The sequence below is a fragment of the Labrus mixtus genome, chromosome 17, assembly GCF_963584025.1.
Source record: "Labrus mixtus chromosome 17, fLabMix1.1, whole genome shotgun sequence".
NCBI lineage: Eukaryota > Metazoa > Chordata > Actinopteri > Labriformes > Labridae > Labrus > Labrus mixtus.
The window spans coordinates 9,268,583-9,287,679 of NC_083628.1; the positions used below are offsets into that span (position 1 = coordinate 9,268,583).

The 19,097-nt window shown below is 39.7% G+C and overlaps 1 protein-coding gene across 1 annotated transcript; it reads right to left on the reverse strand.

Annotated features, from left to right (window-relative positions):
• Nucleotides 1-1,666: 1,666 nt before the first annotated feature.
• On the reverse strand, nt 1,667-16,748 carry aif1l (allograft inflammatory factor 1-like). The gene is made up of 6 exons (XM_061061265.1): nt 16,599-16,748; nt 16,332-16,393; nt 13,672-13,738; nt 9,328-9,369; nt 7,652-7,814; nt 1,667-2,708 (listed from the first exon to the last, which is right to left on the reverse strand). The coding sequence occupies exons 1-6, from the start codon at nt 16,621-16,623 to the stop codon at nt 2,621-2,623; spliced, it is 447 nt and encodes a 148-aa protein (XP_060917248.1). The 5' UTR covers nt 16,624-16,748; the 3' UTR covers nt 1,667-2,620.
• Between the last annotated feature and the right edge of the window lie 2,349 nt (nt 16,749-19,097).

The window sequence follows — 19,097 nt, forward strand, 5'->3', positions numbered from 1 at the left end:
ACAAACACAACAAAGATTTAATGGAATGAAATGTTAAGTAAAGAAAAAACAATGAAAGAAGATTGAAAATGGGTTTCTTTAAACACAACAAGAGGGTTTCAAAAAGGAAAGTAAGGTTCAAAATAATGTGATGTTAACTGGAGCAGCACAAGAATAAACTGACCCTCTAAGACATCATGGCTAGCGTGTCACCATTGTACTGTATTATTCCTTACCTCAAAAGTACTTCACTGTCCGACTCTATTGTTCCTCTATCTCCACAAGCTTCTGGCACCACATTGCACGCAGCAATTACTGTTTTAATTACAAAAGGTGCTTAGTATAGCCCTTGCTTGATTGGCTGTAAGTGAGCTTGTTAAAGTATTGCCTAAACTCCCCAAAGCACCTGCTCTCCCCGTGAACTGGAATATGAACTGGGCCTGTTCGTCCAAAAAGTACAAGACAAAACACAATCAGGTTTCAGCAGCTCTTTACTTTTCATGAAAACATTTTATTGCTCAAGAAGAGTTTGTATTCGTACAGCTGCACAGACATTAAGCAACATGGAAAGTGAATGGGAGGAAAAAATAAAAACATGGAATGAAACCATTGTTACAATGAAACAAAGCAAAAACAAAGCATTCCCACACGCCATTGATTACTGCTTAAGACCTAACTGAGAATAAAGATGCAAGAGGTTTTCTCATTTGACAAACTGCTCATGTATAAGTTTAACCTTTACATGTATCCGCACTGACAGCCAGAGGAGTGTTACAATGACATCTGTTGTAAAACGAGGATTCTTTATTCGTTACCCCCCTGCTAGCTCGATGGAAACAAAAACAATCTTTATGACTGCAGAGCTACATCAGCCACTAAAACCAAGCAGCTAAAAAAAAAAACATAATTACTGCATATATTTATCTGCTTCTCGGTGTAGCTATCAACATTAGTGGAAAAATATGTGCTGAATATACACTGGGGTTTACTAGTGAAATAATTATAATGTTATGTTAAAGTTGTCACTTTTCAACCAAGCTTCAAATGAATCCAGAGTTTCAAAGACCTCCACTTAAAAATGAATCCAAAACTTTACAGGCCAGTGTAAGGTGAAATTTAATTCCTTTGGTGTCTGCAAACAATTTGCATCCTAACATTGTTATAACACTGACAAGACTTAAAAAAAAACACACACACACAGTTGAACACATCATAAGTGGGTTAAAAATACTACGAAAGTACCATATTCACAGAAAATAGTGAGACTTAAAGAGGAAAATCTAAACTGCAGAACGGAGGCACAAATTACAGAATTCACAGGACGATGAACCAATTAAAACAGAGAGGGGGAATGGCTGGTTTAAAGAATTATAGGGTAGAAAGAAGAACCCAAAGACTAATCCAAATGAATAACAAACATGAACAATTATAGGGTGAGCTAAAAAAAAAAAAAAGAAAAAAAAAAAAGAGATCCACCCTATAAACAGGTTAAACGCTCGCTGATGTGTATAAAATGGAAATGGTAAGAAAAGGGAAACACGCATAAAAACTACAATTACACTTGTGAACATCACACCCTCAGAATCTTGTGGTAACACCTCACATTGTAATTCAACAAACGTCATCTCAAACTATCTCACCAAATGACTATTTTTCTCTGAACCAAGTGAGCTAAGACCGTACACTCCTTCAATCTGCGTGTTTAAGCTCTACAGTATCCGCATGTTGAGGCACTTGGAAAGAACATGATTGTACTGTGTGTAATATATTATGTACATTTGTTATGCTTGTGTGCCTTTAAATCACACTCCTTCCAAAACTAACATGTGCTCAGCCGTACAGATCAAAAACTAAGTCCGATTCGCTGTCAAGCCACGCACTGAAACTTCAAGTCCCATAGTTGACATGATCTCTAATTCTCCTCTCATAGTGTGAATGACTTTGTAAAATGCATAGCAGTTCAGTCATGTGTTTTTTTCTTTTCTTTCTGAGACCTCATGTTGGCTGTGATAACCTTGTTACTGATTCCAGATCAGTGCACCCACTCCGAAAAGGGTCGACGACTTTGACCCAGAGGAAAAGGGCTGGGGCCTTTAATCTCTGGCGACACATCTGAAGCGTGAAGCGGACCAAGACTAAACCTGACAGGAATCCATCCAAGACCGCTGAGGACAGTGCAGAAGTGTGTTGGAAAACCTTTTCTTTTTCAAAGCGTCATACGCTCAACATTGTTGATATTAACTTGTCCCAAACTGGAACAAAATGAACAAGAATTGAAAATAAAATAAAATAAAAAACTCCTGAAAATTGAGTCTTCCCTTCATAACGACCATAAAAACACCAACTACAAATGTTCACCTATCAAGCGGCTTACGTGTACACACCTATCAATGCTACATTTGAGTTAAGGAAATAAACATGAATCATAATATTCACAGTCACACTTTATCTAGTGAGTTGTCGGCTCCGTCTTCCAAATAACAGACACCTTGTATATCACAAAATAACATCCTTTATCACTGGTCCCACACTAATACGACACTCCACATGTTAAAAGAACGACTCAATTTCTTTTTTTTTTAAGACGTATCCACTGATGGTCCCTCTGCTCCACGTGAAGTCTGGAGGCTAACATCTCATCTTAAGGTAGGCTGGAAATGTCCCGCTTTGGAGGGGGTCCATCTGGTTTGCAGGAAGCGCCGTTGGCTTTGTCCTCAAAGACCAAGACTCTGTGGAGAGAGAGGAATCATTATATAGAGACGGTTACATACATGTGTCTTCTGACCGCATCGCAAAGTGAATGGAACATTTTACAATCATAAGGTCACATGGTCAGTGCTATCAGGCGAACAAACTTTGTAAAAGTGACATTTTTTCATCCTGTACATGTGGAGGTAGTGTTTATATCTGCCTGCCTTATTTTAACAGTTGAATATATCACTTCATGGGAAATGTAAACAAAGGCTGTTTTGGCAGAGTGCAGTTGAGCACACACGGTCCCTCCCTGGTTTCAGGCATTAATTATTATGATTATAGAGAAATAGTCAGTCTTGTGGCTAATGGTCTTGTTTTTGTTTGTAGTTCATGAAGACACATCATAAGTATTATTTCAGTCTGTTACATAACCTACCTATTAGTAGCTTTAAAAGTGATTGACATGAGTAAGCATGAACCCTTGGGAAATTGTACGCTAGAGATCAGTGGTTCTCAACTGGTGGGCCCGGGACCCACAAGTGGGTCGTAGTGCTGTTTTCAGTGGGTCGTGTGTCGTGTGAATGGGAAAATAAAAACCCTGGTCAAAAAGCCTACGCAGCACTTTTTAAACCTGTTAGTTTTGTTCAATGTTTTTTAAATTTTTTGTCACATGTTTTGTAACGTCTGAGGTGCAAACTGTACAATTTTTCATTAACTCAATCTGACTGGGTGAAAAGTATCCGGAATTTGGGTCACAGTTTTCACAAAGGAGTTGGTAGAGGGCGTCCTGAGGCTAGACTCGTGGAGAACCATGGCTCTAGGATTGTACTCCAGAAAAAAAAAAAAAAAAAAAAAAAAAGTATTTGCTTGGATGTAGCTAAATATTTGCTGCTGGGTTGCTTTGTGTATGCTAAGATATTGCTATTAGTAGAGTATGTGATTGGATTGTTTACATACATTCTCTAGGGTGTTTGTTGGGGAAGGTATGAGGTGTGTATGAGTTGGATGTTGTTATGAGTCTGGTTCAACACTGAGGCAGAATTCATAGCTACATGTAATCTATGTGTGCAGTAGGAACAGAGGCTGACATAAGCAATGATTTCACCCTTTGTGGTTACTAGGATCACTAATAGTTACAGCTGTAGTGTTGTGCATTGCCCAGCAGGCACATTGACTATATAAAATGTTACATAAGAATTTAAATCTGGCCTTGGCGAGGTCATATTGATGTCTGGTGTATGGAAGGAAATAAATAGATCACACAGTGCAGTAAAGTGAGGTAGAATGCAGCACTCAGCATTCATTTTATAGCACATTTTCTATTGTTATTTGTACAACTACATAAATTAGAAATAGATCAGAAATAAAGTAAAATATTGTGTCAATTGATTTCGCTTCAGCTGAAATTAGCAAAAAAATTGCGGTTCAATGCTTCAGCACCATGGAGAGGGGCATAAGGAAGTAAAGGCGGTGTTGTAAAAGAGATGAGCAAGGTAAGTATAAAGACTAGAGGCAGGATGTGTGAGCGAGGAGGGATAATCAGTTCATGAAGGATACACAGAGTCACGGCTCGGTCAGTCCATACCCTGACTTTAGGTGTGAGTACGTGAAAAGTGAAAGGAAACCACAAAGGGGCCGAGGGGAATGTTAGTTTAAGGCTGTACACACACACACACACACCCACACCCACACACACACAGTAGAGTGAGCGTTCTGACAGGAGCTATTCAGAGCGAATGCCTGTCTTTAATTTCCTTTTTTGGAAAACTCTGCAAAGCTCCACTAAGCCCATAAGGAGCAATGATCCCGCCGAGGAAACAAGCACTCAGCAACTCTGGCAACAATTCCCCCCCCAATCAACCTCTAAACTTCACACTACTGATAGTAGATCGACATGTACAAAAGTGAAGTGATTATTCTACTATTGTCTCCATTAAAAATCAATGCAGACTTGTTATGATTCAAGTATGTCAGGTTAATCTTTTCCAAGTAGACAGAAGAGCTAAATTGGTTCAATGACCAGCTGACCTAATCTTGTTATAGTGTACAGCCTAAAGTGCCGTAATCGAACGTGCTGTGGAGTAAAAGTCAAAGTTGTATTTGATTTTGGGAAATGCCACCACAGGTGATTCAACACGTCCATCAAATCCCATTTTAGAAAATAAGACTCGTAAGATATCGTTTAAAATATGTGTAACAAACAAAATAAATTATAGTTAAAGAGTTGTTACCTTATTCAGAGAGCTTTAATATGCAATTGTGGAGCTTGACCCCATTCTCTGTCATTGAATTGTAACTGAGTCAATTGTTGTACTGCAAAGGCTTTGAATAATACTAAAGCGGATTTGCACCCTCCCCCCCTCCCCTCCCCACCTCCAGAGAGAAAAAAGGAGCCCACAGGATAGGTGTTGCAGACAGTTGGCGTAATCAGAGAGTGAGGAGCAGTATAGATTCTCTCTGTGAATAAACATAGCTCTAAATATCATTAATGATCACATGTGCATTTAAATAAACAAATGGTTTTAATTCATGTGTGGATTAAGCAACATACTGCAGCGGGGAGTTTAGGATTTATCAAGAAGGAACAAAATCCTTTGATGAAACACTGACCCAATTTATGTGACGTGAAGTGGAGTTTCAAAAGTTGAGGTTTACTTCTATTTATTTGTTGCTTTTTCGACTGCGTGAATAAAATGAACGTCATCACTGAGGGTGACAATCACCAGTTTCAGCATGATACGATATCAAAATGTTTATACGATATGAAATTTGCTGTTATCAAAATGTCTGCCACTGTATGAGTTTGAATCATTTTGATTCATGGGCATGTGATCATTTCAGACAACATTAATATGTTTCCATTTATCACAATCAGTTTTTAAATTTTTTGACACGATCATTTGAGGAATGTTTCTGACATTTAAATGAAGAACTATTTTCTTTTTAACAGAAACAACAAAGACCTGTGTTTGAATGTAAAGAGCCTCCTTAGCATGAGGGTACAATACAGTGTTTCATCTTCAGGGGCCGACCAGGTTTTTCATGTTTTCTCTTTATTTTATCTCGTAGTCGTAATGACACTGTTTGCATATCTGCTTTGTCTGTTGACCCATCTTTTTGTCCAAAAAACTAAAATAATTCATTTATTCCGGAGAGGGGAGTGAATATCTCAGTGTTTCTTGCAGTGCTTTATAGTTAAGGCTGGTTGTTACAGGTGACATGAAATCAGAAATGTATGGTCAGTAAGGTAACAGCCTACCTGAAGTCTGTAACTGCAAATGTAGACAAACAGAATTGTATACAGAGCGCTGTGTTCGGTCCAAAGCCTATAAGGTAAAGCCCCCTTAATGCACGCGACTCCTTTGGTGTTTATTCTGACTACACAGCTATACACCTGCAGCTGTAGCCAGTGCACAGACACACACGCTTCCACTATATTTACTGTACGTATTAGGGGTGCAGAAATGCAAAATTTTCTCTAATCGATTACTCTTCCCATTGTTAAAGCGAGTACTCGAGTAATCGTTTTGTAGTTCTTTTTTTTTTCTGTGATTCTTTTCCCCCACGGGAGGCCCCGCCCCCAACTATGACGCGATGCCGACTGTATCTATTGATTCATTTGAATCTTCGGGATTTTAATAATTGTTAGTAAGATGCCTTTGTATTGACATTCAAATATGACATTTCTTACTTCAACAGACAGCAAACCTCAAATAAAACTTCACACAGACGTGTTATGACCGTTTTAACACTTTATTATGATTAAGAGCAGTGAGTGTGGCGAGCGGACGTGCAGACATCAATGCGCACTCATCGCACGCTGAAGCTGTTTTGACAGCAACATTCTGTTAACAGAGACTACAGTCTGCAGTGTAGAGCACACTTTACTCTGGTAAATGAAGTTACAATAGAACAGGTGAACGATCTGTCTGTTTCATCTTTCTCCTCTGTGCGTAATGACACACTCGCTCAATCTCGCTCGTCCGTCCGCTATGAGCTATTTCTCCCCATAAGGTTGTTCCATTTTGTAGTTATTAAAAGAATAATCATCTAAAATTCCAAAATATAGGAAAACATCTAGTTATGCTGCTCTGTCCCGGATGATCAAACGTCATTGGTTTAGCGGAGTAAAGCGGTAATCGCAAAGTGAAAGTCCTTCTTTTTCTGTGGACTAAAAAGACAATTTGAACTGAACTTTTGTAGATCATATGGCATATTTTGTTTGTTTGAGACTTTTTGTTCATTGTGAATTCATAGGGGGGTTAATTAAAGGAATATTTTTGTTAGGGTAGCAGCGTACGGATCAACAACGGACGCGTTTCAGCACAGAGCCTTTATCAGCGCTTTGTTTGTCATCTATTTTCTTTTTGCGCTCCTTTTTTTCTGTTTTGAATTAGGCCTATCCTAGAACCCACAATGCAACAAGAAACATTTACAAAAATGTGGACTACAAAACGATTATCGATTACATTTTTTTTGTAACCGATTATTATTTAATGAACGAGTACTCGGGTACTCCTTTGCACCCCTAGTATGTATGCGCTGTGTGTTGAGATAATATATGAGACCAAGAAAGTGTTCTGTAAATCACTGCAAACTTGTTATTCATAGATAGAATTTTGTTTTGTAAAGTTTTTTTAGGTCTGATTTTCTTAATTGTTGTTTTTGTCACGTCAGCAGGAAATCAGCACAGAAATGAATTACCATCGAACATTATCCAAAGAAAACAACGAGTAGACTTTGTTCAGGCTTAAAAGACTAGCTTTGAAGCCATGCAGCATGTGGTTAATGACATCACTGCTTGTCATCCTAAAACCCCTTGCTGATGGATGAAACAAGCAGCTGACACTGCACAGGATTCATCCTCCCCCTCTGACACGTGAACACTCACACACGGACACACACACAGTCAACCAGCAGATGTTTTCTTTTTAGACGTAAAAACAGGTAGAAGTCAGAACTCTTGGGGTTTACTTACAGTTTGAGCACAGCTGAGCGCTTGCCAAGCATCATCTTGACAAAGTCCCTGTAGTTGATGGTGTTGCTGCTGCCGCCCGTCACCTCCACAATCATCTTTTTCAACTCCAGGTGGGTCTTCGGCACCCCCAGCTTCTCCATCATGCGCTTCAGGCCCATCAGATCTGAGAGGAGGAACAGCTTAGTTTAGATTCAGTTTACTCATCAGAAATGCAACGACTAAGCCTTGTGACATCATCAGGGTTATCATCTATGGTTTATCTTATATATCCCAGCTTAGGACTGTCATTATTTCACGAGAAAGCTTCTGTTGCATACTGGAGATGGGGGTGTTGAAAGATCTGAGAATAAAGAAGGCCAAGATATTTCAATCAAAAACTTAGTTTTTCTGGAATATAAGAAAATAATTAAGTGTCTAGAACTCAACCCATACTAGTAAAAAAAATCTATATATATATATCTTAATTTAGAGCTTCATTTCTGATTATAATTTTTTAGATCTGTCCTTCGTGTCATACTAAATTACACAAAGTGTCTTTGGAAAATACATACAGTTTAAACCAAATAATGCATCAACCCTAATTTGGGACTGATGCCAGGTGATATATTCTTAATTTAAAAAATAAACATTAAGTACAACAAGATTTTTCAGCTATGTGTGCCAAGCTCTTGACATCTTCGCCCAATAAAGACTCTTATGACTCCGTGTCTTCTCTCGCTGTAAAAAAAAAAAAAAAAAATACTCAAAAAGAAATCCAAAGTTATTTCCTCTGCATTCTGCAGCAGAACCAAAAGGGTTTGGAAGGGAGCTGAGAGGAAATGCTTGTGAGATTGCATTTTGGATCATAGTATGCAGGAGCTGACCAGAAGATAGGCACAACTGAAGTTGAACTTTTTTTTATTTTTTTGGCATTTGAGTCATTTTAGTTCATTTGAAGCTGGCTCCAATGCTGTATCTGTGTTTCCGTATACATTCATAGGTTGTACACTTGGTCAGTGTTGTTTTGAGCTAAATTAAAGTGTCGTCACACAAACATTCTCACAAAGTCAAAAGCAAACAAGCTGATCTTTGTTGTGCTAACATTTGCATATTAGCACTAAGCAAAAAGAACAAAAGGCTAGATGTGTTAATCGCTAGAGTGAAAAAAGTCCTCTGAAGAGTAAAACAGGCAAACACAAAAAGGTATCCAAGTTCACTTTGTTACATTACAAAAGTTAAATAGCCTTTCATTCATTCATGGCTAAATGTAAAGTTAAAATTGTGGGGCAAACCGACGCGTTTCGGCTGAAAAAAGTCCTCATGTCTAGAAATATTTGTACTAAATAAACTTCTATTAGTGCACGATCAAATGACACTTCCATCCTTCAAGATGCTTTTGTAGCTAAAAAATAATTATTCATTCAGGCTCCACACTAGCTGTCTGTTTCCCCCAATACGGCTCGCCTCACATCTGCCAAAGACCTTTCACACGGTTCTACAGTCCGATCTCACTTTACATACAAGACACAAACATGACACACGAGCCTGCTGAAGCCCTGCATGTGCTCACACTGGTCAGACAATACACACAGTATTAATTACTGTTCCCCTCAAGTGCGCACCGCACACAGGTCAGTTAACAGTTGTTGTCTAGCGTCGTGCAGTTGGTGTTTTGGTGCTACACATGTGTTACTCACCAATCTCATCTTGGTCATTCAGGTCAAACTCAGCGTATTTATCTGCAAAAAAAAACAACACAAACACAGAGAAGAGATTATAACGGTGGTAATTAATTGTTAGCTCACACACCACATCCCCACGTTTAACTTTGAAACAGACAGCAATCACCTGTTAGAGTCTTACATGTCAGCAAAACTGAAACACACAGTGTCAGGTGATTTGACTGTCGTAGGCTCTGCTGACAGCTGACCCGGCAAAAAGAAAGAAAGACGCAGACAGCTGATAATGACAGGTGTGTTTTTAAGTGTGTGTGTGTGTGTGTGTGTGTGTGTCTGTGGAAAGCAGGAGAAGGGCAGCTGAGTGGGGTTGACATGAGTAGACAGATTAAAGTGAGTAGGTCAGGAAGTGAAAACAAAAACGCACAGGAGTTCAAACGCAGCAATCAGGAAGAAAAACAAGGCCTTGTCTGAAAAGCTCAGACTTTCGCTCCAGAGTCGCTCGCTCACTTTAAATCCGATCCTTCTCGCCTGACAAACATGCAGACGAAACGGTCCAAACTCCGATGCCTGCCAGACACATCCGAACCTGCCTCATAGTGCAAGCAATGTTCATGATTCAAGGGAAATTGGAAAATTTAGGAAAAACATCCTTAAATATAAATGTTACGAGATTTTCAGTTTTAGAATAAGAAGAAAGCAAAAGAGGTGAAAGTGGCTCTTCTAAGCCAAACACATGCGCTTTAACATGCACCAAATATCATACACTTTTGGATTATTACTTTCCTGATGACAAGCATAGATCAGTTCATACAGATTTATATTGAGCTTAAAGTTTGGAAGTTTCAATGATCTTTTTTTTTCTGAGCGCTTACTGAGAACATTTTTGATATCAGGAGACAGCAAGCATGGGGGGGGGGGGGGGGGGGGGGCACAAGGCTCTGTAAGCTCTGAGGTTGTCAAAATTACATTTGAACGTATCGAATTAAAATCCTGATAAAACACTTAGTGGGAACTTTATTCATATAAGAACATGGGTGACCTGTTCTGATCAAATCTAATCAATAAAAACAACTAAAAATAATGTTTTTTTGTGTGGGTCCTGGGGGGGGGGGGGGAGGGAGGGGGTCAGCTCTTCTTAGATACAAGCAGAAGTTGGGAACCTCTGGCTTAGCGTAAAGACTTGAAACAGGAGACAAAAATCTTTTCTGGCAGGTTAGAGATGACATGTGATAGTATTTCCATATCTTTTCCTGAAGTAGAAAATATGTTATCTATCTGGAAAGACTTCATTTAACCTTAAATCATTCAAAACCTCATTTTAAATTGGTAGACACTAAACCTTAATGGCTCCGACAAGCGAGTTTATTCAAACAACTTTCCATTCAATAATTCGATTTGTAAATGTCCAATTCTCAAACTCTAACTCAAGTGGATGATTCACTTGTCCATTTCAGGGGTAAATGGCAAACAGTTTCTGTCAGGTGTAGTCCTGCAGTCTGATCATTACGATTTTTTTTCCTCCTGGCTTTGGCTTAAGAAACATCAAAGCAGAAATTTTCCCGCTTCTTCTGAAATTTCACCGTTCTCTGTTCTCCAGCAGAACTCTTTAGTCAGATTACACTTACTATTTCAGTCTCACAGTGGAAGCTCTGTGTGTGTGTGTGTGTGTGTGTGTGTGTGGAGGGGGAAGAGGGAACTGTGTTAACTGTGTGCAAGCCCACGGGGAGCAGAAGAGGACAATGCGTACCCTGTTAGTAAACTCTGAGGAAGGGGGCCTCCACAGAGACACACAGGGAGCCATTCTTGAGAGCGCCACTTGTCGTAGAGCAGCCTGTTGATCATCTGCAGCCACAGAAAACGGCCTCAGCTGAACAGAACTCAAGTCTTCTTCAGCGTTTCCTCCTGACCCACTTTAGCAGCTGATGTGACAAAACGACAGCCATTTTCCTCCCTCGTCATCTTTGATGTTCTAGAACAGGTCCGCGATTTAAGTTTGATTTACTTAGAGCTGCTTTTTTTAACGGCGAGTTCGTCTGCCGTCCATTACAGCAGTTATGCTCTTCAGGGGGTTTTCCTTTGCAAAAAGAAGATCCCTGCAGATAAAATAGCTGAAAGAATGATGACTTCCCCTGTCACTCTGGCCAACAGATAAACAAGGCATCTCCTCAACATCCTTTCAGTGATACTCACTGAGCCTGAGGGCAGATAAATGCTTCTGTTTATTCTAAAAACATCTTGACTTTCGTATTCTTAATATCCGTCAACAGACTTACAAACATAATGAAATGTGTGTAGTTACTCACAGACCTTAGATATATACACGTAGAAGCCACCTGCTGGTCACAGGCTTTACAGAAGTTAGTTAACTTGTGCTCTCACTAAAATTCTTCCAGTTTATCGTGCATATAAAACTCAGAGGTGGCCACCTCCGGCATATTTGAAATCACTCCCTAATAAAAACTCTGTATACCGAGGACAGAACTTGATGAATTTATCATTTCTCACTACAACTTTGGCACAAAGCCGATGTGCCGGCGGCGGCGATGATGTATTTTAATGAGTCCAGGTCACTCGAAAAGGTGCTGCCAAAAACTGCCAAAGAGGGAGAGAAAAGTTTTCTGCGTACAGCCAATATACAAGCGCGTCCATGAGACGAATCTCCCGTTCCACCACGTCCCCAAAAGTGCTCTTTTGGATCGAGATCTGGTGACTGTGGACTGTGGAGGCCGTTTGAGTACAGTGAACTCATTGTCATGTTCAAGAAACCAGTTTTGATATGATATGAGCTTTGTGACACGGGGTGTTATCCTGCTGGAAGTAGCCTTCAGAGAGGATGGGTACACTGTGATCATAAAGGGTTGGACATGGTCAGCAGCAATGCTCAGGTAGGCTGTGGCGTTTAAATGATGCTCACAGGGACCTCGGTTGTAAAAAGAGGTTTTATCAGCTCGAACCAGTCTGGCCATTCTCCTCTGACCTCTGACCTCTGGCATCAACAATGCATTTTCGCCCAGAGAACTGCCGCTCACTGGATATTTTCTCTTTTTCTGACCATTCTCTGTAAACCCTTGAGAAGGTTGTGCTTGAAAATCCCAGTAGATTAGCAGAAATACTCAGACCAGCCCGTCTGGCACCAACAACCACGCCAAAGTCACCTCCTCCCCCCCCCCCCCCCCCCCCATTCTGCGGCTCGGTTTGAACTGCTGAAAAAGTCTACATGCCTAAATGCATTGAGTTGCTGCCATGTGATAGGCTGATTAGATATTCGCAATAACAAGCAGTTGAACAGCCGTGCCTAATCAAGTGGCCGGTGAGTGTATATCCTACTGTTGAACTGAACTGATACTCGAGGGTGAACTGGTGCTACTCTGGGATGTTATGGATCGAGAAATGAAGGCGTTTACTTTGAAGATACAAACAGTGCAGGGGATAGGAAGTCTTACCTGAAAGTCGTTCAACGCTAACAGTTTATACTGGAATAACAGGCAAATGAACATCCATTCTCAGAGGAGTATCTCATCTATCAGGCGTTGATAGATGATGATTGCTGAAGGGTTCAGAGATTGTACTCTGAACAATGAAACCGAATTGAATTTATGAAACAACGTCAAAGCCTTTATGTTAACATGAAATTAGGGTTTGTTTCAAACTTCATAATGATGAGTTGCAGTGATGTGAAGACGGATGGCGGTATGTAAGAGTGCATTCCTTATATCTGACCTCTAGGTCACTGGGACAGTATGGAAAAGGAGTGTAAAGAAGGAAAGGGGGGAAAAAAAGAAGAAGCTGTCTCTGAGGGTGTCAGGCCCCCTTTCTGTTTATATATCACTGCTCCATTTCCTCCAGCGAGCATCGACTGTAAGTAGGACATGGAAGCATGTTTCCCATCCCACAACATATGCTAACTATCAGAACAAACAGCCTTATGTCATTCTGTCTGCAGAATCACAGAACTTGTACTGTAGTTTACATACGCCCTGAGCGGCATGAGGAAGATCTGTTCAGTGGGAAGGAGGTTTTGTGTGGTTAAATCGTTCCATTTTCTTCTTGTTAAAAGCTCCTATCTGTACTGTTTTATCTTTTCCCAGGAGCAAAGTCTTCTGAATATTATAACAACAAGCAGAGGAACGCCCCGGCACATTCCTTTACATTCCTCCTCCACCGCTGAGGACTTGGCCTTGCAAGACTCTCAGAAATCCCAGCGGTCTGTCTTTTCCACAGAGAAAAAAACTAAATGCTTTGTATGTGTGCACGCAGCCAACAAACAAACAAACAAATACTGAGGCTGAGACAAAAAAAAAAAAAAACAGGAACAAGAACACGGCCACATTCTCGAGGATACTGAGGGGAGGGGGTGCTTACTTTTGAGGCCTTCCAATTTATCCGGCAGGTCCTCTTCATCCCTGTACTTCTGGTCTTCCATGTATTCCTGAGGAGGAGGAGGAAGAAGAGGGGTGAACAAAAGGGAAGGAGATTAGAAAAAAACAAAACAAGATTGACTAAAACTGAAACCAGTTTTTAGCCCATTTCTAAACTTTATTGAAAACTTGGAGATTAAGTTTATTCATGTGTGCTTTTCTCAGAGTTAAAAACTTGTGAGGGATGACTCATAATCTTAAGATGTTCCTCTTCCCACTTGATCGTCAATACTTGTCTTTGTCTTCATTAAGTGGAGCGCCACACAAGGGTGCGAAAAGAAACAAGCCTGAAGGGAGCTATTCTAATGAAATTATAATGACGCAATCTGCCTCGTGGGAGTCGGCTTCAAAGCTTCCAACCTATTTCGAATTAGAGAGAGCAGGCGAGGCGGAGGGTGAGCTTGTTCTGCGCACTGACCTCCATGTGTCCGTCAGGCCTGTAATTAAGGATGACGAGGCCACAACAGCGCAACTGGATGTTTAGCTGTGAGGCATGACTCAGCCCTGCTGAATCATCACTACAACCCCCTCGCTAACACACAGGAATGTCCACTCTATAATCTATTGTACAAGTATGAAAATGTTTGAATACGTGTCGTGCTTGTAGTGTAAGGCACGTCAGGATCTCAGCAAGGAATGTCTCACGATACAGAGGTCAAATACAGACTAGAATCGTGTGTCTCCCCGGCTAAAGATTCAGAGTTTAAGTATTTAAGGGCGGCAACTAATCAGTTCAAACAAAAAAAACACTGTGTTGTCTTTAAAAAGAGCGATGCACCAATCAGATATCGATACTGGCCTCATACTGGCTCAAATAGCTGGACTGAGTATCAGTGATAAGGAGGCTGAATCCGGAGCAGAATCCACTCGATTCAATAGCACATTTGGTCTTCATGCATCGGCTCAGTCATGCGTCAGCAGCTTGAAGACTTCACATTTTGGAAAAAGTAGAATCTGCCCCGTCAAGACATATTGAGCTCAAGTGTTCACACTTTGGGAGTTCATTCTTGCTGTGCCATGTGTTTTTTTTTTTTGTTTTTTTAGGGCATACAATACAAAAATAGATGCTCGGGGTGGTTTTAGAAATTGTGTCATGGTGTAGTCTGCGCAGCATGGCACGCTCCAACTTACCAACACTATACAGGAAGTGCTTTCTACATGGCATGCAGCAAAGCATTGCAACTGAGCAGAGAGAGGGGTCAGCACTCAACGTGGTTGACTCGACAATGAATGCATGTGTTAGCAGAGTCCAAGGCAGCCTTCTGAGCACTGTAACCTTTTGTCATAACTCATGTGGAAGGTAATCAGTATATCAGTCTGACTCAATTTGCATCTGAAGAGGTGCCTTGGAAAGTTATGAAACCAGCTTTTGAGTCAAGCCTGATGTTGCCACACACAAAAAAAGAGAGAATCCCAGTCTCTTCCTCACATTGAGGCACACAGCTTATTAAATGACCTCTGTTGACCCGAAGCTCGGGTATGGCACTGAAAAAAAAAAAAAGAAAATCAGTTTTGTGCATCCATATCCAAAAATAAGGAAGAGGGTGTATCGCATATTTTGTCCTTGGCACAACCAAAACACGACAGACGTCCTCTCTATCATAACAGGAAATTTAAGAGGAAAACCATCATATTAGAGATGTGGAAAGCAGGGGATTTTCAGCTAGGCAATATAGTTTCAGATTCTCTTGTTTGAAGAATAGCTTCAAGGTATTTATCTGATGAAAAACAAACAGTGATATTACTTCATTTCCATTCCCACAGGGTCCACTTGCTAATAGATGCAAAGAAGTGGATGTCAGAGGCGGGGGAAAAAATGGATTTAATAACATTACGACTGTTATTTTTAGACACTGCCGCTTAGGAATTAGGGATCATCCTTCCTCTGCTCAAATGATGGATATTAAAAGTAGACTAATCTCTATGCATCTCTACAGGAAGTGTCCCTGCAGTGTTTAACAGAGATGTCCTGGGCGCAACCCCGCGTCTTACCACCAACTTGTTTTCACAATGTGGAGGCTGATGACAGTCTGCTCGAGGAGGGAAAGACAGATTACACAGACATCTAGTTAATCTGTGGGAACCACGGCGGAGGAATCTGACGAAGCGAGACCTAAATGTTAGACAAAGAACTCATTCAGACACCTGTTTTCCCAGACACAATGTGCACTGAGTGTATGGGGGGGGGGGGGGGGGGGGCGGGCACACACGAATCACGCTCCCAGATCAGTTTTTTTTTTTTTTTTTTTTTAAACCAGGATCAACACATTGATGTCGTGATGTCAGAGGGAATACCCTTAAATAAACCTCTCAACTCTGTGTGACAGCATGCGTCCGTTCAACAAGTGCTACGAGACAGCAGGGGGGGGGGGGGGGGAATCAATAAAATGCATTAACAGCATGGCTACGGTCAACTCCAGTTACTGTGTGTGGCATTGGGCAGGGGAGTCATTCATTAAGAGCAACACAACTGGGACTGATACATTAACCCTGCGTTAAGTTATCGTTTAGTGTCTGCGTGGTTAAAACACAAGGCCAGTGTGGAGTCAAGTGTAAGCGTGCACAATAACGTCACATTCCCCCCCAAGAGGAGTCATGCCTTACCTTATTTATCTCCTCCAATTTGTGCCTTTGCTGCTCCTTTAACAGCCCAAAGGCTTTCCCTCCTGCAAAAAAAACAAAAAACAGAATCATTTTATTTACAATAACAAGCTAGTTAATATCGACAGAGGCTTAGCGTGGACAGTAGCCCGGGGTCGGCCTGCTTGATGCTCTATTGTAAAGACTCTAAGCTCCAAGCTAGCGACAGACAGGCAGATACCCGGGAAGAAAAAAATACACAATGCATTATGCTGTTATATTAATTATTACCTTGAAGATTTTTATTCGAAGGCATCCCAGTTTTTTTTTTTTCTGTGATGTGTAAAATCCAGAAAATGAAAAAAATATCCGAGCCAGAAGGCTGCTGCAACTGTCCGCCGGGGCGATACTACTCTGATCTCCGTCAGAGATTGGGTTCAATATGGGCCACTCGGCTCCAGAGTAAAGACAGAAAGCGTGTCTATGGGGACGTCCGGTAAAACCTTTCAAAATAAACTTTTTTTTTTTTTTTTTTTTTAATCAAGCTTTTTTTTTTTTAAACTGTCAATAATGAGGATGTTTAGATGGAGTTGTTTAGTCTACAGTGTATTTGTGAAAGGTACCTCAATTAAACCTATTTTTTTTAAGTATTGGAAATGGTATGGAAATAAATTTATTTATTTTAATCTGATGGGATCAGATAAAAAGTGCTAAAATAAAAACAAATAAACATGTTTTTCTCTATTTTCTGCAAATAGTCTTAGTGACAATACATGTTTTAGACAAACAATATAAAACTAATGCCAGTAGGGAACATCCAATTTCAGACACTGGGTTAAATATAGCCTGCCCCAATGTGGAATACATGACCACATCCGTAAGGGGATTTGCGATTATATTTCCATTGCAGGTTTCTAACATTTACATCAATAATAGTTGTCTGATGTTGCTTTTCAGTTGACTCTGATTATTCTCATATTGCATTATAGCTTAGGCTACTGACAAATCTGTTGAAGAAACATTTTTTGTTTTTAATCGCAACATTTATAATGTGACGACTTTTATATTGTCACAACTAGTCATATAAATAGTCTTATCCATTGGCTATATATATTATCTTTCCACATCCTCATTTAATCAGATAATGTACAATGGCTATATCCGGAGCTCTTATTTTGAAAGCCGGAACGGTAAACGTCCGGTGTCAATGTGCATAGACACAAACGTGCTCATCTGTGTGACGCTTCTGGAGTATTGTGGGTCGCTTCTAACTCGCGCTCACCACCATGTGGTGTTTGAGGAAACTGCAGAAAATAATGGCGTGACCAAGACAATAACAGAAACGGTTACATAAACAATCATACCTTAATTTATCGGCAGAAATCAGATTTCATAATTTCACTATAACATGCCCCATCATATAATAATGAGTAAATAAAAGTTAACACATTTTTTAAGGTTAAGTTCATGAAGTGCAAAATAAGTAGCTTAAATAATTTAGATGAAACCGTGGGTTTGCATCATTAATTGTGTAATCATCCATCTTCTTTTCCATGGTGCAAGGATATATTGAAGTTAAAATGCATTCAGCTAAATGTTTTAGCCTCAAAACAGCTAAACATCCCACTTTAGTTGAGCCAATAACGGTATGAGTAGTTTGTTGCCCCGTTGTGGTAATGTATTGTCAGAGTCGTCATTTGTTTTGTTGCATCCAGGAAAGAGAGATCAATGAATTTTTCAAGTTCCTTTCTGTCCCTGCATGTACACGGAGGACTTTAATATCTGGATCATAATATTGGCTGATTTAACACACAATAAGCTATTTGTTATTAGACTGGAACATTATACATTATGGACAGTAATACAGAAATATATTGCAAGTATTTATACATTTAGATTATTTTATTGTTTTTTAAAGCTCATAATGGTCTTGCTCACACCTATTTATCACATTTGCTTTTAACTTATGAGCCCTCCAGAGCCCTCAGGTCTTCTGGAAGTGGTCTTTTAGTTGTTCCAAGCGTCCAAACTAAAATCTACGGTGAGGCATGTTTTTATTACAACGGCCCCCGTCTGTGAAATAGTTTACTGAGGGCAGAACACAATGTAAGCAAACTCAAGACCTACCCTTTTAATCTGGCTTTTAACTGAATCTCATTTTATCTCATTTAGTTTCATTTATTTAAATATTATATATTATCTTTTTATAATTTTTTTGTTATTTTAGGATGGGATAGGATAATACTTTATTGATCCCCAGAGGGGAAATTGCAGCGTTGCAGCAGCACAGACAAGAATGCTCAAAATACACATTAAACAGAATAGATTAGATAAATACATTTTTAAAAAAACAGGGGGTATATACAAGTTAATTTAGACAGTATTACAGAGAATGACAAGATAAAGTGACGAATGATGATTAAAGTGACTTGGTTTGATAAATAGCAGCAAGTTATGTAAACAGCAGAGAAGAGAGGCAGTGTTGTACCACAGTAATGCAGAGTGCAGTTATATAATATAAAGTAGTATAATATAATATAATATAGTGCAATATGAACAATATAGTGTAATATAATTAAATGTTATATAATATAGACTAATATAATAAAAAGATATAGAATGTACAGTATATATGTATATATATATATATATTGATGCTAAATAATAATAATAATAATACAATGTTTGTAATGATAATAATGAAGCAGGTCATGTGGGTAGTGTTTTATGGGAGTGAAGTTTTGTGTCAAGGTCGGACTGTTATTGTTGTCATAGGCTGCTGTTGTACAG

Excerpts from the sequence above, each read along its gene's own strand:
- aif1l (XM_061061265.1), bottom strand. The coding sequence starts at position 16,623 with ATGCCTTCGAATAAAAATCTTCAAG. Across the intron at positions 16,394-16,598 it reads TTCGAATAAAAATCTTCAAG|GAGGGAAAGCCTTTGGGCTG; the intron begins GTAATAATTAAT and ends TTTTTTTTGCAG. Across the intron at positions 2,709-7,651 it reads CGCTCAGCTGTGCTCAAACT|AGTCTTGGTCTTTGAGGACA; the intron begins GTAAGTAAACCC and ends CTCTCTCCACAG.